General features: G+C 35.4%; 2 protein-coding genes across 3 annotated transcripts; both read left to right on the forward strand.

Moving 5' to 3' along the window:
* Window positions 1-25: 25 nt before the first annotated feature.
* On the forward strand, window positions 26-17,845 carry LOC125682814 (serine-aspartate repeat-containing protein F-like). 2 transcript variants are annotated; one of them, XM_056160504.1, is made up of 9 exons: window positions 26-271; window positions 9,339-9,468; window positions 9,615-9,753; window positions 10,767-10,962; window positions 12,203-13,634; window positions 13,958-14,054; window positions 14,372-14,450; window positions 15,564-15,696; window positions 17,033-17,845. In XM_056160504.1, exons 2-9 carry the CDS (start codon window positions 9,348-9,350, stop codon window positions 17,812-17,814), a joined length of 2,979 nt encoding a protein of 992 aa, XP_056016479.1. In that variant the 5' UTR covers window positions 26-271; window positions 9,339-9,347; the 3' UTR covers window positions 17,815-17,845. The 2 variants fall into 2 exon arrangements, with proteins under 2 accessions (XP_056016479.1, XP_056016478.1); XM_056160503.1 differs by lacking the exon at window positions 26-271 and adding an exon at window positions 5,553-5,954.
* Window positions 17,846-17,954: 109 nt separating this feature from the next.
* Window positions 17,955-24,532, forward strand: LOC130053370 (uncharacterized). Its single transcript, XM_056160505.1, has 5 exons — window positions 17,955-19,056; window positions 19,693-19,803; window positions 21,709-21,804; window positions 24,119-24,175; window positions 24,293-24,532. The coding sequence occupies exons 1-5, from the start codon at window positions 17,955-17,957 to the stop codon at window positions 24,517-24,519; spliced, it is 1,593 nt and encodes a 530-aa protein (XP_056016480.1). The 3' UTR covers window positions 24,520-24,532.
* The last annotated feature ends 1,867 nt before the right edge of the window (window positions 24,533-26,399 follow it).

Here is a 26,399-nt window from a genome sequence, read left to right on the forward strand (position 1 = left end):
GTATACCTCTGTTTTGGGGTATATATTCTATGGTGATTGCGTGGTTTCAATATCTCAGTTACCTCGGTATGTCGTCAGTTGGCTGAAAGGTGTGTGACCTGCCTCATTCGACTCATATTTTACCACTTTCAACTTTTTACACACGCTTTGCATATCCTTTATCGTGATTGGCTGATTTTTGATTGGTTGACTAGCTAAAACTCGGAACTCGTTTAAACACTTCTAGACTCCTCGGGATTTTACGACTTGGATCACAACGAAAACTTTTAAGGTAAGACTTTTCTGTTGACATATTTATAATGTAAGAACACATTATATATATATATATATATATATATATATATATATATATACCTTATGTACCTGTGACAAAGATTTATAATTCTACAAAGTTCTTAAGATTTTATTAGGAAATCCACGCATTTTATCGTACAAAAATGGCGTTCTGTTTAAACAAATAGGTTTTTGAATTTGAAGAATATTGTTAGAAGAAGATCAAAACAATATTTGAGATCAGTTGTAATCAAAAACTGGAGTTGGTTACGGTATCCTTCGATTTGTATACGTTCAAAAATTTTCTCTAACGAGAAAATTCGGACGGTGAATAACGAAATAAAAAAAGTTTTCTTATATTTCTTATAGAATTTTAAGAATATGGTATATATATATATGGTATTGCCATAAAATCTAATTTCTAGTCCGATTCCATTCCAGGCTCTTGATAATGTGCAAGTTCGGTATATTTGTTCTGCATTCATCAAGTTATTCAGTTCTTAAAGAGTTTATTTTTACTGAGGATTTTGAAGTTAATTTTTATGACAATGGTTTCTTATACATTTTTGAAAGTTACACTTCGTTTGTTATGTCGAAACTGGTCTTGGAAGATCAAGGGTATTTTCTTCAAATTATCAATGTTTGGTAAGATTGACTTGTGGAAGAAAATATTTGAAATACATACCTTGAAATCAATATGTCTTTACTTCAAACTGTTATACTGAATTCACATTAAAATTTGCATTTTGAAAAATCAGTGTCCATGAAAATAGCCAATAGTGCATTTGAGATATCCCTATATTATTTTAGTGAATTATCAAATACAATTTCTAAGCAAAATTTTCATATACAATTCAAGGTTATGCATTTGTAAATTCAAATTCCAAATGAATTTAATTTCAAATAATAAACATGGAAAATGCTTAGTTTATATGCAGTGTATGGGGAATATTGATGTATGTGTGTTAAAAATGACAAACTGTTGGGAATTAAACAGCATCTTTGACCTCTGGCACTAAGTCGTGCGTAACTATATAGATTAAATATTTTTTTTGGTTGAAAGTGTCGTACTGTATAGACACAGCCGGCACAGACCCACGTTTGGGTAAAGACTGATGCCAAATATTGAAATGATTAAAACACTTGATCAATTTTTCTACTTATATGTACCCAAGTTTCACCATAACCGTATAGAATTAATTTTTTCAAGGGTAGAGCTTTGATTGGATATAGCACAAGGTCATAATTTTGATGATCCTGGGTTCAAGACTAACATTAATTTGCCAAATCAGACTTTTCAGAGTCCTATATAGTCAATACTCACAACAAGTATTGAGACAGAATATAGAAATTGTAATTTGAAATGGTTAGTGAAATAATAAAACACAGTAAGCCATATGATAATAAATTGTTTCTGCCAATTTTTCTCTAAATCATTTTCACATGAAAAAGTTAATTGATTGAAGATCTCTCTCTCTCTCTCTCTCTCTCTCTCTCTCTCTCTCTCTCTCTCTCCCAAATACCATTAGGTTGTCGTAATCTGTCCAGAATTATCCGCTGGTCAGAATTACCCGAACATACCCTATGTTTCGTACCAAGAAAATAGTCTAATATAAATATTTATACATAATATGTAGATCTATAGCATGATCAAGACATTTCATAGAGAGAAGAAAAAAATCAGTAGGGTAGTCTCGTACTAAAATTGTGTGTGAAAGTGGGGGGGGGGGGGGGGGGGGGGGGGGGCTCAAAAGAAAAACGTAAGATGAGGAGATAGCAAATCGTAAAACTGTAATTACATGTAGATCTAGTTGTGTGTGATTTTGTGAGGGGAGGGAGTCATTTCATAAAAAGTTATTTGAAGCGATATATAAATGTGCATATATATCAAACCACGGTCAATGTACGATTCAGCTCTATCATTCTGACTGGGATGAGATTTGGTAGAATGACTATACATTTACAGAAAGGAAATTATAATAACTCAAAATGTAAAGAATACTTAAACTGATGATATTTTACAGGTGTCTTCCGGTGCCCCCTTAATTCTAAATTTTTAGTATTAAAATTTGTATTTGTTAAATAAATACTTACCTTTATAAATTTAGATATTCACCTGCTTGCAGTCTTGTATCGGAAAAAAAACCATGTAAACAAAAAAGCACCCTTCGTGACCCGCCACCTCTGACATGCTCAGAAACCAACATCCGGTATCATCTATTCTTTGACATAAAACAAAAAATTAGAAGGGGGATGAAGGGGAGGTGGGTTGGGACCTCTGATTTATAAAGGTAAGTATTTATTTAACAAATACAAATTTTAATACTAAAAATTTAGAATTTATCACAATAAATACGTTACCTTTATAAATTTAGATAAGCAGAATTCAAAGTAGAGCTGAATCCCCCTGAGATTGGCAATAAGGAGGAAAAACCACTTTTTGAGCTGAAACTAGAGGTCCAAGCGAGAACAAACTGTCACTATGAAGGGGCATAGATCGAAGGTAATGGTTATAAAAGGTACTATCAGACCTCCAATAACCAGCTGACATGATTTCCGACATAGAGGAGGAATTGAAAATAGCCCAGGAGCAAGACAATGCTCTAATTTCATGTGCCTGAACTTGAACACGAGACAAGGCTTCTGGAGATGAAGATTGGTAAGCCATCTTAACAGTATGACAAAGCCAAGTAGAAATAGTCTTAGCCGAAATATCCTTTAGACCTTTCTTAATAGGAATGAAAAGTCTAGTAGAACCAGAAGGTCTGAGCGTTGACGAAACAGAAATATATTTCTGAAGTGTACGCACTGGACATAAATCCTGATTACCTAATGATTTAGGTAGAGCAGGAATAACAATAGGTCCAGAACCTTTGTCTGAAAACTGATTCTTGGCTAAGAAAGATGGATCTGTCAACAGAGTAACTGAAGAATTATCTGCAGAAAATCTGAGACAAGAATCTGCAATGGAGAAAGAATGAATCTCCCTCCTTCTACGACCAGAAGCTAAAGCTAATAAAAAAACAGCACTTCAAGGTCAAAAACTTAAAGGAAGCTAAAAATAAAGGTTCGAAAGGAGGAAATTGTAAAGTCCTAAGAACCAAAGCTAAATTCCAGGATGGAACCAACCTACGTTGTCTAGGTCGTTCCAAACAAAAATTCTTGACCATGAGGGACAAGAACTCATTCTTCCCAAAATCAGGACCTCCTGACAAAGCTATAGTTCTGGATAAAGCTGAACGATAGCCCTTAATAGTAGAGGGAGAGAAACCTTTGTCTTCAAACAGATAAACTAAAAACTCAGCTAACTGTTGGACAGTAACTGCGAGAGGATCAATTTCCTTTGAACGACACCAAGAACAGAAGATGTTCCACTTAGAGTCATAAATTGCTCCTGTAGATTTTCTGACTGAACTAGAGATACGTTTGGCTGCTCTGTCAGAAAAGCCATCCTGTCTGAGAGATTCCCTGACAGTAACCATGCGTGTAGATGGAGGTTGGAAAGATTCTGATGAACTTTCCTGCCTTTGAATTGAGACAAAAGATCTTTCCTGAGAGGAAGCAGAATTGGTCTCGCACAACACAGTTGAAGAAGATCTGGAAACCAAGATTGTTTTGGCCATGCTGGAGCAATAAGAATGGTCTTGCAAATTTCTACCCTGATTTTGTGTAAAATCTTGGGAAGGAGGCGAAAAGGAGGAAACATGTAAGAAAACATCCCCTTCCAATCGAAAGACATTGCATCCACTACTAAAGCTTTGTTGTCTGGAATTGGAGACACAAACGTTGGCAGTTTGCAATTCAGATGCGTAGCAAAGAGGTCTATATGAGGACGATCCCACTTGAGACAGATCTCCTGAAAGACTGCTGGATGTAACTCCCATTCTGTATTCACTGGATGCAGTGACCTTGAGAGAGCATCCGCTACTAGATTCAGATTGCCAGGAACATGCCTGACTGACAAGCGAATTCCCAGGGAACGGCAAAACAACAGAATTTCTTTGCACAGAAGGTAAAGAGACTGAGAATGTGTGCCGCCCTGATTCTGCAGATAAGCCACTACTGTTGTATTGTCTGTGGCTATCATCAGAGATTGACCCTGAACAATGACTAGACTCGGGAAAAGAAGCATACGACTTAGAAGAATCTCTCACAAGACCAGAGCAGGACTGAAAATCAGAAGGTTTGTGAGAACTCCTGGGAGGAGAAACTAAAGAATCGTGACCTGACAATTCTCTACGAATTGCGTACACTTTGTCTTTCAGAGTGAGATTCTCTACCGGAAGTTGCTCCTGAGAAAGCCCAACTTCATCGACTGAAGGAACCGGAGATAGGCAATTATCGCTCAGAAAAGATGCCTCTTGACTACTTGGAGCCAAAGATAATGAGTCAACCTCCTCGTCCGCTTTATTATCAAAAGCGGGCCGAGGGGTGACAAGAGCAGCCCCAGGAACAGTGGGGGACGTAGCTGATTTGCTTTTTTCAATCAAATCTAGTCTACGTTCCACTGTCACAAATTTTGAAGAAATAGAAGCCTCCAGTTTCTGAATAGATGAAACCAAACATTTAATTTCGTCCTTATTGGAGGACTCCATTAAGTTTGGTTTACTAACAAAACCTTGCCCTGTCCACACAGGTTGAGTCGAGTAGGGATAAGGTGGCACAGAATACATGGGATGAGGAAATCTAGCTGGCCACCTAGACCGATAAAACGTCTCCCTACGATTACCCGAAGGAAAACTCTCAGGGCGAGAACTAGCCACCGGACTACCAGGAGGTCGCGTAATAGTAGATGTAGCTCTAATTTGACCTACCGAAGTAACCGGGGTAGAAGGAATTCCTGGAGAATCCATGACATTCCCATAAGAAAGAAAAGGGTCAGATTCCATGGGACCAAAACTTCTAGAGTCAACAGAGTCCCAATACTCTCCCTCTACAGCAATAAAAGGTAATTTAACATTTTCACCTTCATTCGCCATAATGCTTAATAATGTAATAAAGTAATATCAACAAATACCATGCAATACTTAGCCAAAATTAGCAAGTAGAAAAAATTCTTTTCCTCCTCGAGAAAAACGTGACTGCACTCCACAACGGCGGAAAAGAAAAGATGATACCGGATGTTGATTTCTGAGCATGTCAGAGGTGGCGGGTCACGAAGGGTGCTTTTTTGTTTACATGGTTTTTTTTCCGATACAAGACTGCAAGCAGGTGAATATCTAAATTTATAAAGGTAACGTATTTATTGTGATAAATTCCTTGTATTTTTAAATGTTCAATTTCATGGGTATTTCGGGTGTATTCTACACAAAATATGTAAATACAGAGTATTTTTAATTCAATGTAATACATAAGTCTGATCTATATGTTTATGTGGGAGATTTGCCATGTGAACATGATAAAAAGCGTAAGGTCTAAGCTAATGAATCATCCCTTGGAGCGAAAAGTCCCGCATTAAATTTGGTCCTAGTTAGTTTTTTTTAATTGGTCCTAGTTAGTTTTTTTTTAATTGGTATAAATTAAATTATTCTAGATTTATAACTTAAACATGAATGTATGATAGAAAAATTGGTAGGTGAATTAATTACGAGGTACTATGGACGATCGGGTTCGGGATAACAATTTTGGCGTAGCTTTTATTGATGGCGGGACGCCGTGCCGCGGGTTAGACCAAAGTGAAGGTTTGTCCAGTTCAAAATATGAGTACAGTCTTGTAAATGATAAAATGTTGTTCAGTTTGACAGAATAATGCATATTAATTGCCTGTCTAGTAATAGATCATAAGATGTAAAGGTCTGTAAATTATACTGCTTAGTGTTAGTTTAAATCTCGTGACGTCACTGGTTTTTGGATACATTGTATGTCATCACATAATACATATGTAATTTGGTGCTTTAGATCTATATAGATATATATTTGAAATGCAATATGTATCATCCCTCCTTAAATTGCCTTCGTCCTCGAAGACGCGGCACAGCCCAGATTCTTTTCCCCTGGCAGGACTTTCACCTGCAAGTCCAGGGGTGGTGTATCTTAATTGTATTTAAACCTTTTCGATTTACGATAATTAACTGTATCCCATTTCCACTTTTACTGACCATGTAACATGTGACAGCGTGGCGATAATTTCATCGTAATCAAAAGCAAGTTTTTTGACTATTTCTACCTACGTGGCTATTAATAGTTACCTAGGTATTTAAACCTACTTTAAAGGACACATCTCATGTTTTCAAAGTATACAATATTACATGCATTTTGTCTTCTTTATGCTTATAGTAATTAATTCCGATAGTTCGTTCGCCGAAATTTTGCGATAATTAACCACAATACAGACTTAAATCTAAGCCTTGATTTCTCAAAGTCAAGTTAATTAGGTAGGTAGTCACGTGGTACAGTGACGTCACATGCGCCCTTCGGATTGTGAAAGTACTGCGAGATATTATTAAAAACTCAACTTTTAGGGGCCTAACTTATTTACCATGGGCAACATTTAAATCGATGTTGACAAATTGTCCGCGTTTTATATGTGTTCGCCACCAGTGCACACATATAACGATGTAAATACCCAAATATAGCGAGTAAAGCGTGAATGAAATCGGCAATATTGTGAGTAAATAATGTTTATATGGGTCGCTGTCTACAAACTGTTTGGGGATGTTATTCCTTTATACATCTGTAATTGATGCTGTTTTTCTAAAATAAACAGTGCAATCATTATTTATTTTTGGATTAGACAAATTATGATACGTTAAATGGTTGACAACTAGGCCCTATGCCAAGCTATTGTCACGCGTGCATTTCGGAAAGAAAGAAAAAGACAACACACACAAATCAATAAAAATATTCAAATTTAAAGTGGTAATCACATTATTTTATTTTGATAAAGCAATCTTACTATTTTTGAATTGTAATCTACACGTCTTTAGGAAGTACGAAGTGGGAGCACGGCGTTATAACCTACTGACGCACTCAAGATGCTACGAGTTCAATAAGGAAATAATTTTATAATTCAATTTAAAGTTAGGAAATACAATATTCTATTATTTGTATGATTAAAAGTTAAATTATTTTGTATCTTTAATTTATTTTTCTTGTTTGTAAATCTACCAGTTGGTAGAAGTTACATTGTATCGTTGATATATGTTGTTACAAGGTGAAGGTCAGTTGATCTGAGTGTGTATTGAATTTGAAGAGCAAAACAGAATGTATGCTATAGGCCTACCAGTGCTTATAGCTTTGATATATCCATTTTCTCGCAGTTTATCGGGGTCTATGCCCAAGCGGTGTTTGAAAAGGTGACTGGGTGTGTTTTTTAAGGTAAAGTTCTTGCTCCAACAAAAAAATTATCCACGTCTTTTTTCTCGTACCTTCCTTCGAAAAATTGAAAAATACTCAGTCTAAATCCTTTCTACCGACAACTAGTACACTCGAGCACGGCACAAAACATCTTAATGCATTATTATTTACAAGCCGTTAACGAGATAATTGGTTTTTTGTCGATTAAATCTAATCTGTTTATGAAATGGCTAATAGATGTTTTCAAACCCGTGGGCGCATATGACGTCACACATAATGGCGCGTAAACTAGGAACGAAAATATGCATATTGCAAGATTTGAATTTCATCGCTTTCAAACTCGAAAACTACGCAAAATATTTCATTTAAAACACATTTAAAGTAGTTTTAGGCATAAAAAGAGTTAATTTTGCTGAAAAAATGAAAAAGTTTAGAAACATGCGTTGTGTCCTTTAAGTAGCTACTTCAACCTACTTTTACCTGTTTTTAAAAATATAAATAAATGATGATTTTAAACAGGTCAGTCGTTTTATGTATCATGTGCATGTGCACGGCAAAATTCAGAGTGTAAATTTGAATACTTTATGAGGGTGGAGAAGGTAGGGGAAATGCATGAAAAATCCCCCCAAAAACTTTTAATGTAAAAATGCATGAAGGTAAACTTTAAAATTAAAATAATAAAGATTTGTAAGACATTCTAGACTTCTTATCACGTAGCTTTGATCTTAATTAGCTCCTAGAAAATGGAACTGGGTGGAATTATTGATGCAAATTTGAAAGGTTAGAAAGTAATCATATTTTGCCCAATATTTTTGTGGTATTCATCGTCATTGTAAGTGAATCAAAAAATTTGGTACACACAATATTGCGCCGTTCCTGCGTTTGGCCACGAAATGCAAGTAAAGGAAAAAGTAGGTAAAAATAGCTACCTGGAGTAGGTTTAAATACCTTGGTAGCCATAAGTAGCTACGTAGGTAGAAATATTCTTTGGACTGGACCTGAATAAGTTGCTCAATAAAGACGATTAAAAAATCCTGCCCCTCTATATAGATGACCACTATATTCCTCCCTCCTTAAATTGTCTTTGTCCTCGAAGACACGGCACAGCCCAGATTCTTTTCCCTCTGGCAGGACTTTCACCTGCAAGTCCAGGGTGGTCAACAGCACCAAAAACAGGAAGGGAGAAAATGCAACGGACCAGACCGGGATTCGAACCTGGTTCACCTGAATTCTCTAGTCAAGTGCTCTACCAACTGAACTATCTGGCCACTGGCGATCGAAACCGGCTGGCCGCTACATATAAAGACAGTGTATTTATATACAGCCCAGTAGCTCAGTACTTTGTTACTAGCCTGAAAATACGGATGTATGTTTAATTGCTGGGATAAAATTCAGAAATTCATTTCAAAATTAAGGATGATATCTCCCTCATGCATAGCTCTGATCCTTAGACGAATTTGGCTCCATTTTTTGTGGCACTCTAGTTTTCCTCTTAGCTCTTCAAAATTTATTATTTCGAATTTCCAAAATTTCGGCTTGAGAATCACTGAAGAGACATTGTTTGTCGAAATGCGCATCTAGTGCATCAAAATTGGTACCGTATAAGTTTTACATAGAGGTGGAAGGATTTTTCGATCTTTGGCTTAATCTTATATGAGGATCTACATGTCCCAACAAAAGGATTTAAACGTGATGAATTACCCTTTAAACTGGAGAAATAACATAGAGTAATCACTAACTAGAAATTGATTGTTCCTTATCATTATCAGATTTCTGAAATGAATGCAAAAAGGAAAATCCGGAAAAGAAAAGTTGAAGAATCATTGCTGCTTAACTCTGAACAAAGAGAGTCTGATGAAAAGGAGAATTTTGAAGCAAAATTCATTAATGAAGAAATAGGTACATGTATTTGTATTAAGCAACTTCTTTGATTATCCAAGATTTTTCATTTATGAATTATAGTGCTAGGATCTAGAGAGGGCACACATATCATATGTTCAAAAAGAATACTCGCTATTTAAATACATGTATTTTTGTTTTGTTAGGGCAAGGTGTATTTGCCAAAAAAAAATTTATTGAAGGAGAGATACTACTAGAATATAGGGGAGAACTCATCGAAGGAGATTTTGATTTTGAAGATGACACATATGTTTTTCAATTACACTTTAAAAGAAAGCAATTTTGGTAAGTATAGAGGCTAGTTGCCATTCTATAGCTTTTTATGTCTTTACAAGGGGCAGTCTATGCGAAAGACGTCGGACCTGACCGATGTACAGTGCATGAGGTCCGATGCATAATTTTTTACACCAGACCGAAATGTCTGATGTCTCAGTATCCGGTTTTGAACTTTACTATTTTGATGCGGAGTCATTTAAATATTTGTTATAAGAAAAAATAGCACACAAATCCAAATATGTAAATGAATGTGATTAAAACCGCATGGACTGTCTAAAGTATTATATGTTTCACTTTTTTACATTAGGTTTTTCGATCGTAGTTATACATATATATACATATTTATTCATGTTGAATAATTCCCAAAATGTTGTTTTTTCCAAATCAATACAGCATAAGGTAGCTTTTGAAATTGTTGTTGCATCACCATAACATTTTGATATGTTTTATGTGTTATGATACAATTTTTAGTTTGATAGCATCAATTTGACAACATGATACAAAAGAAGCCATGCGTTGATGAGTAAACAACAAACATTGTTTCAGTTTTGTTTTTATTTGCCACTGGATTAGTGATTTAATGTAATGGACTAGTGAATTTAAAAAGCTTGATTAGTCCTTGGACCAATGAATGTTGAGGAAAATTCAAATGCCTGTGTAAGCATGCTAAGGCATTGAACCTCATCTGGGTTGAAGGTGTGGACAGTATCATGACCTAAAGTAGGTCAAAGTGAACTGCTTTTTAGATTCTATAACTATCTTGATCATATCTTTCATGCTTTTAATCCACTGAACAGCCATTTTATGTATCATTTAATGCTTTAATTTCAATATTTTAATCTTTTAAAATTTGGATATAACTTGTGGCCGTTTCTTCAAAAAGTATGCTTTTAGCCAGATTTGTTTATTTCATTGTGAAAATTAATGTTGTTGATGAGGTTGTGTGTTTTATGATACATGTATGTTGATGCATAATTTTTATTATTACAGTCATTTTATTGACTTATTTTTCATTTAAACAGCATTGATGCTACCGAAAACAGATCATTTGGAAGATTACTAAATGATGAGCACAAAAAACCAAATTGTAAAGCAACGATAATTGAAGAAGATGGTAAACCCCATGTATATTTTGTTGCTGTCAGAGACATAAACACTGGGGAAGAACTACGATATAACTATGGTCCAGGAATTTATAGTTGGAGAACCTCTAAAACGGTATTTGAAACTTGTTTTCCATTATTTAACTCTTGAAAGAATTTTGGGTTTATAAAGGAATCGTTTTATTATCATGTTTGCCTATCTATCCATCTGGTACTCAAATTGCTAATTTGTAAATGTTCACATAGGGCTAAAAGTTTTGAGCTATCAACTGGCAGTTTATGACTTAAATCAAGATTTTGCAAGTTAAATTAGGAGCTGATCGGTATTCTGCAACCGTAAATGTGTAACCAGGCTAGTTTTTTTTTAATGGGATCAAACACTTAACTTCAGTCAAAATAGTCAAGATGTGGACTAATCAAAATAACATGTCAGGTCTGTGTTTTTGACTGCATTTGTTATCAAGGAACTTTGCAAATATTGTAAGGAAATCAAAAGTTTTACTATTGGTGACCTTGATCTGAGAATGGCCTGTTAAATTTAAAATAAGGAGTCATTTGACGACTTTGTCCCAAAGTTTTTTTGAGCCCTGTTATTGAGGTCAGATTAACATTAAATGAATATTATACATGTAGTATTCAGATTTGTGCGTTTATTAGGCAAAAAGAAATATATGTTAGTTTCCACTTTCATCTCAATATTATCAAGGGTCGGTAGGTACATGTAGGTAGTGTGTTGTTGGGTTTTTTTTCTCTCTCGATTTTATAGGTTGAATTATTTTTTAATGATTCAGTATTCTACTATGCATGAAATGTATAATTTAGTAATCAAATAAAAGTTATATGATAAATCAAAACAGTTCTTCCTCTGTACTGTATACGAAAACTGTTCTGGTATTTTGGAAGTATGTGCATAATAGATAACTTAATAAGTCAATAAATATACTCTAGTTGTAGTGATGACATTTGCTAAATCTGTGAGAATGGGGGGAAAATATGTTGGGGTCGGCAGAAATTATTAGGGTCGGTCGGGAAAGTGGAAACCAATATATATTTTTGGGCCTCATAAAGAATGATGCATGTTTGTAGCTTTAACTCGGGATAGAGTGAAAAATATATTTCGCATGTATAATATGAATTAAGTGATAAAGTTTTCTGTCATCCAATGCAAATTTGAATTAGTGTCTTTTCTTCTTTAACTGCTTTATATTTACACTGTATATGTTGACATTTAGAAATGTATTTAATTAAGTAGGACTTAATTCCACTGAAGGTACTAAAAGAATAAAAACACTTCTATAGACAGTAATTCATAACATTTGTGAATGCTGTTAATGATTTTTTGAAATATTGTTTAGCGCCAAAGATGCAAAATAGGTGGAGACAAAGACTCTAAGCAAGGATCCACCAACAAAGATTCAGACTCTACACGAGGAGCCACCACCAAAGATTTAGACTCTCCGAGAGGATCCACCACCAAAGGTTCACATTCAGGCTCTCCGCGAGGAGTCACCACCAAAGATTCAGACTCTATGGGAGGATCCACCACCAAAGATTCACACTCAGACTCTACACAAGGAGCCACCACCAAAGATTTACACCAAGACTCTACACGAGGAGCCACCACCAAAGATTCAGACTCTACACAAGGAGCCACCACCAAAGATTCACACCAAGACTCTACACAAGGAGCCACCACCAAAGATTCACACCAAGACTCTGCACAAGGAGCCACCACCAAAGCTTCACACCAAGACTCTGCACAAGGAGCCACCATCAAAGATTCACACCAAGACTCTACACGAGGAGCCACCACCAAAGATTCACACTCAGACTCTACACAAGGAGCCACCACCAAAGATTCACACCTAGACTCTGCACAAGGAGCCACCATCAAAGATTCACACCAAGACTCTACACGAGGAGCCACCACCAAAGATTCACACTCAGACTCTACACAAGGAGCCACCACCAAAGATTCACACCAAGACTCTACACAAGGAGCCACCACCAAAGATTCACACCAAGACTCTGCACAAGGAGCCACCATCAAAGATTCACACCAAGACTCTACACGGGGAGCCACCACCAAAGATTCACACTCAGACTCTACACAAGGAGCCACCACCAAAGATTCACACCAAGACTCTACACGAGGAGCCACCACCAAAGATTCACACCAAGACTCTGCACGAGGAGCCACCACCAAAGATTCACACTCAGACTCTACACAAGGAGCCACCACCAAAGATTCACACCAAGACTCTGCACAAGGAGCCACCATCAAAGATTCAGACTCTACAGGAGGATCCACCACCAAAGATTCAGACTCTCCACAAGGAGCCACTACCAAAGGTTCACATTCAGACTCTATGCGAGGGGCCACTACCAAAGATGCAGACTCTATGCGAGGGGCCACCACCAAAGATTCAGACTCTCCACGAGGAGCCACCACCAAAGATTCAGACTCTCCGCGAGGAGCCACCACCAAAGATTCAGACTCTCCACGAGGAGCCATCACCAAAGATTCAGACTATCCACGTGGAGCCACCACCAAAGATTCAGACTATCCACGAGGAGCCACCACCAAAGATTCAGACTCTACACGAGGAGCCACCACCAAAGATTTAGACTCAGACTCTATGCAAGGAGCCACCACCAAAGATTTAGACTCAGACTCTATGCAAGGAGCCACCACCAAAGATTTAGACTCAGACTCTATGCGAGGAGCCACCACTAAAAAGTCAGACTTTACACGAGGAGCCACCACCAAAGATTCACGCTTAGAAGGTATATAAATATATATGTGTACAGTGTATATGTGTATTTGCTCTTGGAAATGCAAAATTATGATAGAAACATTGACAATGAAATAACTTATTAAAAAGGCTCATATTTTGCATAAAAATATAAACATATGAATAGTAAAAGTTTTTTTCTTTTTGGGGGCAAACTGAAATTAATTTTGACAATTTAAATTTCTGTCATGGTCACCCAAATGGCGAGTCCAATTTTCCAGTGTTGACCAGTGAATTCTACATTATTACATGAATTGAGAATTGCTTTGTAAATATAGTTCTTTTCTGAAATTTATTCTCAACTTTGGTTGATAGATGTTGGGATGTGTCTTGCAAAAATAACGGTGATCAAGAAGGATGATAGTTTAGGAGCCATTTACCATATGAATGAAGAGGAATGTGTCATTGGAAGGTATAATTAAGTAATATAAAACGAATTTCTAATTTTTGTGTGTGTTATATTTGGAGATTTGACCACACAAATTTTTTTTCAATTGCTAGAATTTTTTCACAGTAAAACTTTTCTAATCCAACATTTTCTGGAAAGAAAATGTATGGGATAGTACATCAATCTATCATGCAATTTCATTTAATAAATAGGAGTATGCTTGCAGTAATGTGAATATTTGTAATATACATTAAGAATTCATGATTATTGACTTGAAAACAATTTGACTAAACTTATATTTTTAATATTTTAGATTTAATACTCTTTTTATTGATTTGTAGTGGAAGAGAGTGTAATATAAAAGTGTCCCTAACAAATGTTGACAATATTCATGCAGTTGTTGTAGTTGACAGATTCAAGGTAATGTACTATCTATATGTAAATCATTAGATCTCCGCTCGGTGTGTGCCTTGTAGTGATTGGTCTTTCTGTCTATTTTTCTAATTTCATTTGTGTGGAGCAAACTTCACTCATAGAGTGTCCATGAGTAGAGTGTGCTGTGACTTTGAACCAATTTTATGGATCATAGGTCAAAGTCATAAACAACTTTTGTGTTGAATCCTTGTCCAGAGCATATTTTTTCTCTCCTTGACCCAATCTTTCTTATCCTTCACACATAAGAGTGCTTTTGGGAAGATTTTTAGTGCCCTTTAACCAATTCTATGGATCAAAGATCAATGTATGAAAAATGTCACTGTAAAATCCTTGTATAGAACATATTTTCTTTCCCCTTGGTCCAGTCTTTGCCAAAACTTCACCCACAGATTATCTCTGGGTTTAAGGGTGTATTAATATTAAACCAATTCATTTAAGATCAAAGGTCAAAGTTAAAAAAATTCTGTAAATCTTTATGAGGTTTATGCTTTCTCCCATTGGCCCAATCTGACTCATATTTTATCCAGAGTGCTTGATGGTTATGCGTTTGCATTGACCTTGAACTAATGTCACAGAGTCAAGGGTTAAAGCAGATCTCTGTTTAAAATCCTTGTCATGAGCATATTTTTCTCCCTGTGGTCCTATCTTCTTCTTCTTCCTGTAAGTACTGAACTGCCTCTGGCGTATTTTCGTACTGGCTCATATGTCATCCAAAAAGTGCCCATGGGTAAAATATGAGTCAGGAGTTGAGGTCATGTTCTTAATACATTCCTATATACAAGTCCATTTGATCCCAATGACCCTTACAAAAAAAGTGGGGCCCTTTGAGATGATCTAGTTTACATATATTTTTCTTTAGTAATCTAATTTGACTTCTTGTACATTTGTAATAAACCTGACCAACATTTTTAGCAGTACTCTTTAAACAGTATCTCTAAAGTTCATTAAGTCTTACTTTGATTTTCCCCTACAATTTTACTAAAATGAATTTTTTAAAAAAATATTTATTTTTCTACTTTTATAAATTCCTCATCCTGTTTGTACAACAAATGCTTTATATGATCCTTTCTTTGATTATCCACATTTCCAATTTTTCAGGCTTCCGTAACAAATTTTAGTAAAAAGTTTCCTGTCATTCTCAATGGAAAACCAATTGAAATTGGCAAAGAATTGAATGATGGAGATATGTTGGTCATTGGTGGCAGAAAATTTTTATTCAATCATAAGAAAAGTAAGTACATTGTTATTTGATACTTGTCAAAAACATGATTATGAAACTTCAAAATATTTTTAGATTGGACGTTGTACAATATAGTTATCTTAGTTTGATGGATTAGTAATGCGTGTTCCATAGACTCTATGAAACTTATATTTAAGTCACCAGAAACACCTACCATTTACAGTTCAAGTTTTGAACCTTTATATTGATTATAAGAAGCAACTAGGCAAATCAAAGAGGTCAATGCTTGGGAGTTAGTGAAATCTCGGATATATGGCTGACCACGACTCACCTGTTGGTATTTCTGATTACTCCGTTTTTGTTGTTACAATATTAAATAAAAAAACTTACAGAAATACAACATTTTAAATAGTTTGTTTATATTAATAAAGAGGTTCTACTTCAATAGCCTAATTTTAAAGATTTATGTGATTTAAATGATGCAAGATTTGAAAAAAGTAAACAATAGGACATGCAAGAAGTCACAAAATTTCAAACAGTTGCAAATCCCTCGTTATTTATGGCTCCGGTTGCATGCGTACATTCAATGTACTTATTTACACATAAACACTAATGGTGCTTTGTAAGATAGCATGTTTACAGATAAAATTAGGTATTTACATATATATATAGTAAATACTAAAAGTGCATGTTGAGGGACACATACTTCTGTATTAACACATGATAAATGGTAATAGAGTTATTTACACATGGTAAACATGGATGTTGCATGGTGAGGTATGATGTATGAATTAAATGCGAATGTTGCATAGTGAGGTATTTAATGTTAACACATGTATGGTAAACACAGATGTTGCATAGTGAGGTATTTAATGTTAACACATGTATGGTAAACACAGATGTTGCATAGTGAGGTATTTAATGTTAACACATGTATGGTAAATACTAATGTTGCATAGTGAGGTATTTAATGTTAACACATGTATAAATACAGATGTTGCATAGTGAGGTATTTAATGTTAACACATGTATGGTAAACACTAATGTTGCATAGTGAGGTATTTAATGTTAACACATGTATAAGACAGATGTTGCATAGTGAACTATTTAATGTTAACACATGTATGGTAAACACTTATAGTGCATAGTGAGCTATAAATGCCCGAGGAATTAAATGTTTTTTGTATGCAACATGTTCAAATACACTTTCATTGTAATAATATTTTGACTTAATAATTCAAATGATCTCTTCAACATTGTTATTGAACTTGCAAAAGAAATACAGAGAGTATAGAGGAACAGTTGAAAAATGAAGTCATATAAATTTTAGAAATATTTCTTGCTAAATTTGAAACATTATTTTAAATCCATTTTATGGTTTATTTAGGTTGCAATAGTCACTGGGATCTTTTTGAGGACTCGTCTGAACATTCTGATCCTTTTGACCCAGACTATGAAATGTCAGAGGATGCAGACAATGTGACTTCAGAAGACAGTTGTGATGAAATAATTGAGGAAGAAGTTGAACATGTTTCAGATTCAGGTTCGGATGTTATTCCTTATCAAGGACCACTCCAATTTTTGGACCAGGAGGAAACAGTTAGTTCAACATCAGAGCTTATGGCTTTAAATTCAGCATCAAAGCACCAAAAGCAAAGAGCTACAGATTTTGTAATCAAGAATGACATCATTTCAAGTACCGTTAAAGATGTGGAAGTTCAGCAATCTGGGAATCAGGATGGGATTCGTGTTTGGGACAAGGTACACTATTGTGTGTACTGCGAAAAAGGATTCACCAATATAACTAAACATTATTTGGGAGTACATTCAAATGAAACAGATGTGCAACATATCCAATCTCATCCTTTAAAGTCCACCAATAGAAAACTTGCCCTAATGAAGCTGAGAAACAATGGTGATTTTCAACACAATTATGAAGTGTTAAGAACACGCCATGGAACTTTAGTAACTTTTACTAGAAATTGGAATGAAACTTCTGCAGACCAATTTCTTCCTTGTCAATATTGTTTGGGTTTTTCCTTAAATCTTCTTTATGGCGACACACCAAAAATTGTCCGTTTGCTCCTGAAAGAAAAGAAAAATACAGAAAAGTATCATCACAATCCATGCTGCTTCTTCCAACTAGCACAGATGTTAGCGAAGGCCTAAGAGAAAAGGTATTAAGCCGAATGTCTGCTGATGAAATTAGTATAGCAGCCAGGAATGATCCTATTATTGTGAGAGTTGGAGAAAAACTTTATCAGAAACATGGACACTTGACTCACCTCTATACATATGTAAGTCAAAAGATGAGAGAACTTGGAAGATTACTGATTTTACTTAGAGAAACTGACAAAGATATTAATTCTCTAGATGATGCAATCCATCCAAAGAAGTACCCTGCTGTGGTAAAATGTACAAAAACTCTATGTGGCTTTCAAGAAAACTCAAATTCATACAATAATCCATCCTTAGCACTGAAGTTGGGACATTCTCTTAAAAAATGTGCAAAAATAAAAAATTCTATAGCCCTGATTCAAGGAAATGGAAATTCAACCAAAGACGCAGAGGGATTTTTCACTCTGTGTGAAAACGAATGGACTGATTCAGTCTCAAGCAGTGCATTTCAGACGTTGGCATCAAACAAATTGAACAAAGGTCATGGATTACCTCTCGCAGAAGACATCCAAAAAATGCAAACTCTTCTGAAGGAAAAAACTGAAGAGCTTGTTATTCAGCTACAAAAATCAGTGAAGAAATCTGTATGGGATGAGCTGAATCAAGTGACATTGGCCAGACTTGTGATGTTTAACAGACGCAGAGGTGGAGAGTCAGAGAGAATGACACTTGCATCTTTCTGTGAAAAAAGGTCAAAGAGTGACTCACTAAAAGAAATTGAAGATTCCTTAAAACCACTTGAAAGAATCCTCTGTAAAACCTTTTCAAGAGTTGAAATTCGTGGAAAAAGAGGACGCATGGTCCCAATCTTAATAACACCAGCACTAGAGAGGAGCATAGTTTTGCTAAATGAAACCAGGGAACAGGCTGGAGTAAGTAAAAGCAATCCTTATGTCTTTGCCAGGTCAGGCTTCAGTTCCCTTAACCCAATCCGAAGCTCAGATTGTCTTCGAAAGTTTGCTGAAGAAAGTGGGGTTAAAAACACTCAGAATTTGACTAGTACAAAGCTGAGGAAACACGTTGCTACAGTATCACATATTTTAAATTTAGAGAAAAGTGACATTGAAATCATGGCAGGTTTCCTTGGACATGACATTAGGGTGCACACATCATTTTACAGGCTCCCAAGCGATACATTACAGATTGCAAGAATGGGAACAATTCTGACTGCTTTTGACAACGGAGAAATTTTAAAATACAGTGGAAAATCATTGGACCAAATTGCCTGTGAAGGTATTTTTTGTTATTCAAAAACAAAATTGCTTTAATTATTTGTGTATATAGGCCTAATTGGTAATGTCAGAGCTAGGTTTTCAAATTATAGACCATTGTGGTCAATATTGGTCACATCAAAATATGGAAAGTTATATAGTCATATATTTGGAAGTTTTAAGATTACCCAGTTGTGAATTTTCAACCTCTTCCATGAAACTAACAGGTCATTTTCAATCAAAAATGATTTAAACCTCATATGGGTAGAGGGCTGAACTGCTCCTTTTGAAGTCCTCTCCTTAGGAACTTGTGGGTTGCAGAGACAGAATTTCTTATTTCAAAATCGTCTTCACTATTTGACACAAAGTGCATATTTACAACTAGCAAGTGTGCCTCAACATAAATGTGAAATTCCTTATGATAAGGTGTAATATATGCATAGTTGAAGAGTATGCTATCTTTAACATCTTTGTTATCAAGACTGTAGGAGACACACTGAGTGCATAGTTATATATATAGATGTAGTTTAAACAATGTGACAGGTCTTGATTTATATTATAAATAACTCTGCCTGAGGTGGGGATTATTCTGTATACATCTCTTGATCCATGGTAATCTTCATTGTCAATTATTTTCATATCATTTTTTTTATTGAAGACATTAAACTTGGCAATGAAGAAGGTGAAGAGGATATGAGCAGTAGTGGAGAGGAAAGTGATGAAGACAATTGTCACAGAGGAAAAAAGAGGAAGCTGAATCCTCCAAAAGGTGAAAAAAAAGAAGAAAAATTAAATAAAAGTTACATGCAGTACTTTAAAACCATTTGTAAACTTTGGCTTTCAGCCAAAAATATATTGTAATGAAAAAGAACTGCTATGCACACATATTCTGTCTTCAAAAAATTTCATAAAGTTTGTCCCCTTGGATTCAGGCCCTGTGTTGGGCTGAATTGGTCATTGTTTTAGCTCACAAGTAAGCTTTTCTGATCGCCTGTTGTCCGTCGTCTGTCTGTCTGTAAACTTTTTACATTTCCGACTTCTTCTCCAGAACCACTGGGCCAATTTCAACTGAACTTGGCCAAAAGCATCCTTGGGTGAAGGGCTTTCAAGTTTCTTCAAATGAAGGGCCATGTCCCTTTCAACGGGGAGATAATCACAAAATGCAAAAATAGGGTGGGTCATTTAAAAATCTTCTCAAGAACCACTGGGCCAGAAAAACTGAAATTTACATGAAAGTTTCCTGACATAGTGCAGATTCAAGTTTGTTAAAATCATGCCCCTGGGAGTTGGACGGGGCCACAATAGAGGATCAAAGTTTTACATAGAAATATATAGGAAAAATCTGTAAGATTCTTCTTCTCAAGAACCACTGGGCCAGAAAAGCCGAGATTTACATGAAAGCTTTTTGACATAGTGTACATTCAAATTTGTTTAAATCATGGCCTCCCGGGGGTAGGATGGGGCCACAAGGGGAAATCAAAGTTTTGCATACAAATATATAGGGAAAACCTTTAAAAATCCCCTTCTAAAGAACCACTGAGCCAGAAAAGCTGATATTTACATGAAAGGTTTCTGACATAGTGCAGATTCAAGTTTGTTCAAATCATGGTCCCCGGGGGTAGGATGGGATCACAAGGTGGGATCAAAGTTTTACATACAAATATAGGGAAAATCTTTAAAAATATTCTTCTCAAGAACCAATGAACTAGAAGAGTTGAGATTTACATGAAAACTTCCTGACATAGTGCAGATTCAAGTTTGTTCAAAGTATGGCTCCCAGGGGTAGGTTGGGGTTACAATAGGGGATGAAAGTTTTGCATACAAATATATAGGGAAAATCTTCTTCTCAAGAACAATTTGGCCAAAAGAAGTTGACATTTACATGAAAGCTTTCTGACATAGTGCAGATTCAAGTTTGTAGAATTCATGGCCTCCAGGGGTAGGTTGGGGCTACAATAGGGACTAAGGTTTTACATGCAAATATATATGGAAAGTCTTCAGATATGGGCCAAGGTGACTAAGGTGAGCGATGTGGCCCATGGGCCTATTTAAAGTTTATTACACTGTGTACTCTTATGTTCTTTACCCTTCAACTTTTGTATGAATGAGCTGCATGAATATAATAATGATCATAAGGTCGTCACCAAACTAGTTTTGGTGACATGAATCGAGAGCCTAGAGTTCCAAGCAAAGTTGGGTGACAGTTAAGGTCCAATGGCCTCTTGCTAACATTAAGGTCACCTGAGTCACTACATTGATCTCTTGGAATCCTTTTCTGTCTGACATTTTGTATGAACATAATTATCATCTGATAGTACTGGACCAGAATCGATAGGAAACAGGTAGCAAAATGGTTCATTTCATGCCATTTTCCCTCTTTCTGGGCCTTTGGTTGGGGCAAAAAATGATGCACTCTTTACAAATCTTGTATTTCTGCATACATGACTTTAACTTGAAGGGGAAAAAATACCCCAAACATCTTTACTTCTGGAAAACATGCAAAAAGTCACTTCACTATACACTGCAGTGAAATTGTGTAGGTTTATTTATTGGTAGTATTTTGTTGAATATGCTTTTAGAGACCATTTTCAAGCATTATCTGTATCTTTGAAGTTTAGACTGGAATTTTTTTATGTTTTTACATTAAAATCCATGGGCTTATTTATATTGTTAGAAGCTGCAGAGAATGAATCTGACAGTGAAGAGGACAATGAGAATGCACATGGCATGACTAAGAAAGAAAGGGAACATGGGAAAAATACAAAAACAGGTATGAAAACAGTAGATTTTTATGAACCACATTTCATTTTCTTAACAATCAAAGCAGATTGGTGGTTTTTATTTCTGTGAAGTTTCATTAAGATTGTCGAAGCCATCTGAGTGAAAATTCACGGTCAAAATGATAGGTCTAGCAGTAACAATATATAACATTTTTGTATTAGTTTTCGCGATATGTCACAAATTTGATATTTTTCACGATATACCCAGAAAACTGCCTTTTCACACTGGAAACGATTATAATGTCTCTATGAAACAGTTATATCACTCAGGAAACAGTTATAATGCCCTCCAAAACAACTATATCATCCCTCATGTGCATGAATTCTGAATATCAATTAGAATAGGTTCGAAATTCAAAACTGTGGTTGCTACATGAATGTAAACGGCTAAATTCAAACTCTTCGATTTGTGCATTTTTATTCAGAGGATTTGGATAATCTAACAAAGGAGAAAGTTTTTAGCAAACACTACGGAATTAATTAAGTCAAGTTTGGCCATTTTACAAAAAATTCTGTGAAGAAACTCTACGTTTATACTCAAAGGGAAAAACTGCAAGATATTCTTAAGCTATTTTATTGAGGATAGCATAATTCAGATGGGGAAATCTATGCAAAAAGAAGCATTATTTCCATAAGGTATGATCTTCAGAAACATTTATTTAAAAGGAGAGAAGTCGATGTGTAAATGATTTAGATTTTAAAGAAGCAAAAAACATTTCTGGCCGTGTGTACAAAAATTTCCATAAAAGTTTCGGCCGGTTTGAATTCTGAATATCAACAACAGCCGCGTTAACATACATTATCATTATTATCATGATTTGTAAAACTAACTTTTCCACTTTGGTCAAATTTTGCATTAGGGCTGTTCCAGAAATGATCAAATGGGGGGGTCGGGCGGCAAATGATATTTTTTTGTGTGGGTGGTCGTATTTTTTCATATTTTAATTGGTCCGTGGTTGGACTGTTAAATTTTTTTTTATTATGGGTAGTGGGTAGTTTCTATTATTTTATTTTGTGCCACGTGGGTGTTGAGTTTTCAGAATATTTTTAGTGTCGCTCTTGTCGTGTTGGTTACAAAACGTCGGAGGGAAAATTGAAAACGTGCTTTCGAAATCGGAAGTAACATAGAACTATTCGAGTTGTCGCTCTTTGCAGCGCATAACTTTCCATTACGGCACTCTTCAAATTAGAGGCGCGTTTAGTAGAGTCCCTTTGGACGTGATGGCGGCGAACTCTGTTCTGTAGATTATTACAGTTTACAGTGCATCGATTTTGGGAATATTTTGAAACCAATAGGTATTCCGTTTTCTAATAAAAATAGGCAAACCTTAGTTGATTTATACGAGGGTACCGATGCATTATATTTATCAGTCGGTGTGATGGTGATATAGAGGCCTCCGGGCGCGGGCTCCATTAGAAGACGAACGATTCGTGGAAAAATATATCCATACCCATTTCATGATAATAGCATCGTTTGGACTCCCAATCTTTCCAACATTCCCGCCGTAGATGTCTTTGATTGTTGATGTGACATCGTTCCTTCAGAACTACTGTGATACAATGTCGCACAGGCATTACCGCGTCATTGACTAGAATGTTTGTCCCGAAAACCTCGCAAGATTTGTACCGTTTTCATTTTTAAAAATATTTTTGTGGTGGGTCTGGTTAGTTTTTTTTTTTATTAGATGGGTCATTGTAAAATGAGTTTATTAATTTGATGGGTCATGGGGTAATTTTTTATTTTTTTTTTATGGGTGCTTGGTATATACAAAAGGTGCCTCCCGACCCCCCCCCCCCCCCCCCCCCCCCCCCCCCCCCCATGTATTTATTTCTGGAATAGCCCTTACATTCGTGTGTCAAATAATGTATGATAAGTGTCTTAATGAATTAACCTCTTTGGTTTTGTTCTTTAAAAATGTTATATATTATACCCCTTGATGACTGGAAATCCCTTGAATGTTATGTTGCCCTCTGCCTATGGCATTGGGCAACATATCACCCAGGGCTTTCCTTTTATTATTATTGCACTTTATTTTCATATATTTTGATATAGAGGCATGCTTGTTTTCTTAAATTCCTGTAAAACAGCAATCAATTGAAAAATGATAGTAAAATCTTAATTTTTCTACTTGGAAAATAATCCACTAGCTAAAATGTGCAGGTAGTGAACCCAGTTAATTTTGATCCCTGTTGAGAAATAAACTTAACTGACCCTCTGCTCAAGAAAGCTAGGGTGGAGGAACAAACACGTGTACATATATTTATTGACGAAAAGATTAAACAAACTTTTGCTCTTTTTTTAAGGCTCCTCAAAGAAACCAGGAAGTGATGACCAATACGTGAAAGGGAAACATAAAAGAGGTTTGTAAATATTTTTAAACAATTACCACATGCACAGAGAGTAAAAGCTTACCTTAATGTGTGCAAATATTTTCAATATTAGTCAATTGTAACAGAGTATTTCTTTCTTTTGTACAGTGCCAAATACACGACATCAGTGGACACAAGATGAGAAAGCTGCCCTATTGAGAAATTTTAAGAAGCCTATTTCTTTAGGAAAAACACCTGGCCAATTGGATTGCTTAAATGCTATTAGGCAAGAGACATGTTTAGCCAAGTTCACTTGGAAACAAATAAAGTTTGCTGTAAAAAATCTCATTACATCTGAAAGAAGACAAGTGAAGAAAATGACAAAACAGGTGTAGATTTCTTTACAAAGGATGCAAAAAATATCTTCAAAGAGATGCAACTGGATGTAAGAGATGTAACTCAGATGATTTAAAAGATGTAACTTAGAGAAATGATGTATTGGATATATTACTTTATTTTCATTTCACTTGTACCATAACTATTTTCCCCCTTCCTGTCCTTATTCTGTAATGTTTTTTAAACTGAATTTTTAAATTTTGCCTATTGTGTTTTGGTACAAGTTTGATCAAAATTGGGGAAACTTCCTTTGTAACTTCATTATATTCATTCCCGCGGAACTAATTGGTAATGCCAACTTGATGCAACCCGTGAAAAACTTTCTTGCAAGCTGGTCTCTTGGAAGAGATCTGCCATGAATATGTGTTTGTCCATCTTTCATCCATCTGTCCATTTGTCACACTTTATCTTTAGTTAAGTTTTAAAGAAATTGTAGAATATACTTTTATTGAATTCCATATGCTGATACATATTGGTTAGTGTTATTCAATTGCATGTTAACTTTCCTTTGGTCTTAACCTTACTTTTCTTGGATTTGCATTTAGTTCAGTATCAAAGAAACTTTAAGATATTTCTAGGAAAACTCATACACTAATACATATTGGTAAGAGCTATTCAACTGTGTCAAAAATCGTTGGTCTTGAGTTCAATGTTACTCATTTTGTGTTTAGCTTAGTTTTAAAGAAAGTAATCAAGATTTTTTTCTTCAAATTATATATTAGTAAGAGCTATCCAACTGCATCAAAATTTTCTTTACCTTGACCTTCCGTATGACCTTTACCTCACTATTCCTTAATTAGTAATTAGCTCATTTTCAAAAAAAGTATTCCGGATATTTCTATTAAAACTCATACACTGGTACATACTCATGAGAATTATTCAATTTAATATAAGTCTGACCTTAACCTTGCAATTCGTCATTTTGCATTTACTTAAAGGATGAACTTTAAACAATTAAGTTATTCCTTCTTTCATCATATATTACTATAAGCTCAGACCAAAGAAGCAGGATATTTCTTTTTTCATTTTACAATACAAATGTACATTGGGTGGGACATTCATGTTTCTAGTTCATTGATGTTTTAGAAATGTGAAGCTTTTCGGCTTACCTCAGATAAAATACTTTGAAATGGCCATGGACTGAGAAACAATAAAATAAAGTTTATTCTTATATCAGTTGTTTTAATGCATATTTTTTAAGAAGGTTATGTTACATGGAATGTAAAAATGAATTGAATCTTTGAACACTGGGTCCTTTTGATGTATGCTGTAGCGCTGTACACAATGTGTCCTATGTGTACATTTATATGCATAGAAAGTGTACATATATAACATTTGAGAAATGAGTTAATTTGATAGTACATACTAGTCTGAGTAGCAGATATTGTCACTTAAATACATCTACAAGCTATGGTAAAAGAAACCAAGCTAAACTATTACACTGAGAATGAATAATAAAAAAGAAAGCATTAATTTTCCATAAGTTTATATTGGTACACATAGGAAATGGAGAAATGTCTAATACGTGAAGCATACAATGAAAGTGTGTTGTAATGCTTGCATAATGAAGGGACATTTAGAAACATTGAATATGCATATTGAGATTTTTGTATACACAGAGTAAACACTTACAGTGCATAGTGAGGTTCATGTGTATACACAGGGGAGACACTTCTAGTGCATAGTGAGGTTCATATATATACACAGGGGAGACACTCCTAGTGCATAGTGAGGTTCATGTGTATACACAGGGGAGACACTCCTAGTGCATAGTGAGGTTCATATATATACACAGGGGAGACACTGCTAGTGCATAGTGAGGTTCATGTGTATACACAGGGGAGACACTCCTAGTGCATAGTGAGGTTCATATATATAC

The sequence above is a fragment of the Ostrea edulis genome, chromosome 3 (assembly GCF_947568905.1).
Source record: "Ostrea edulis chromosome 3, xbOstEdul1.1, whole genome shotgun sequence".
NCBI lineage: Eukaryota > Metazoa > Mollusca > Bivalvia > Ostreida > Ostreidae > Ostrea > Ostrea edulis.

Coding starts and splice junctions, on each gene's coding strand:
- LOC125682814 (XM_056160504.1), top strand. CDS start 9,348: ATGAATGCAAAAAGGAAAATCCGGAAAAGAAAAGTTGAAGAATCATTG. Junction 13,635..13,957: donor CAAAGATTCACGCTTAGAAG/GTATATAAATAT, acceptor TTTGGTTGATAG/ATGTTGGGATGTGTCTTGCA. Junction 14,451..15,563: donor TTGTAGTTGACAGATTCAAG/GTAATGTACTAT, acceptor CCAATTTTTCAG/GCTTCCGTAACAAATTTTAG.
- LOC130053370 (XM_056160505.1), top strand. CDS start 17,955: ATGAGAGAACTTGGAAGATTACTGATTTTACTTAGAGAAACTGACAAA. Junction 19,057..19,692: donor GGACCAAATTGCCTGTGAAG/GTATTTTTTGTT, acceptor TTTTTATTGAAG/ACATTAAACTTGGCAATGAA. Junction 21,805..24,118: donor TGGGAAAAATACAAAAACAG/GTATGAAAACAG, acceptor TCTTTTTTTAAG/GCTCCTCAAAGAAACCAGGA.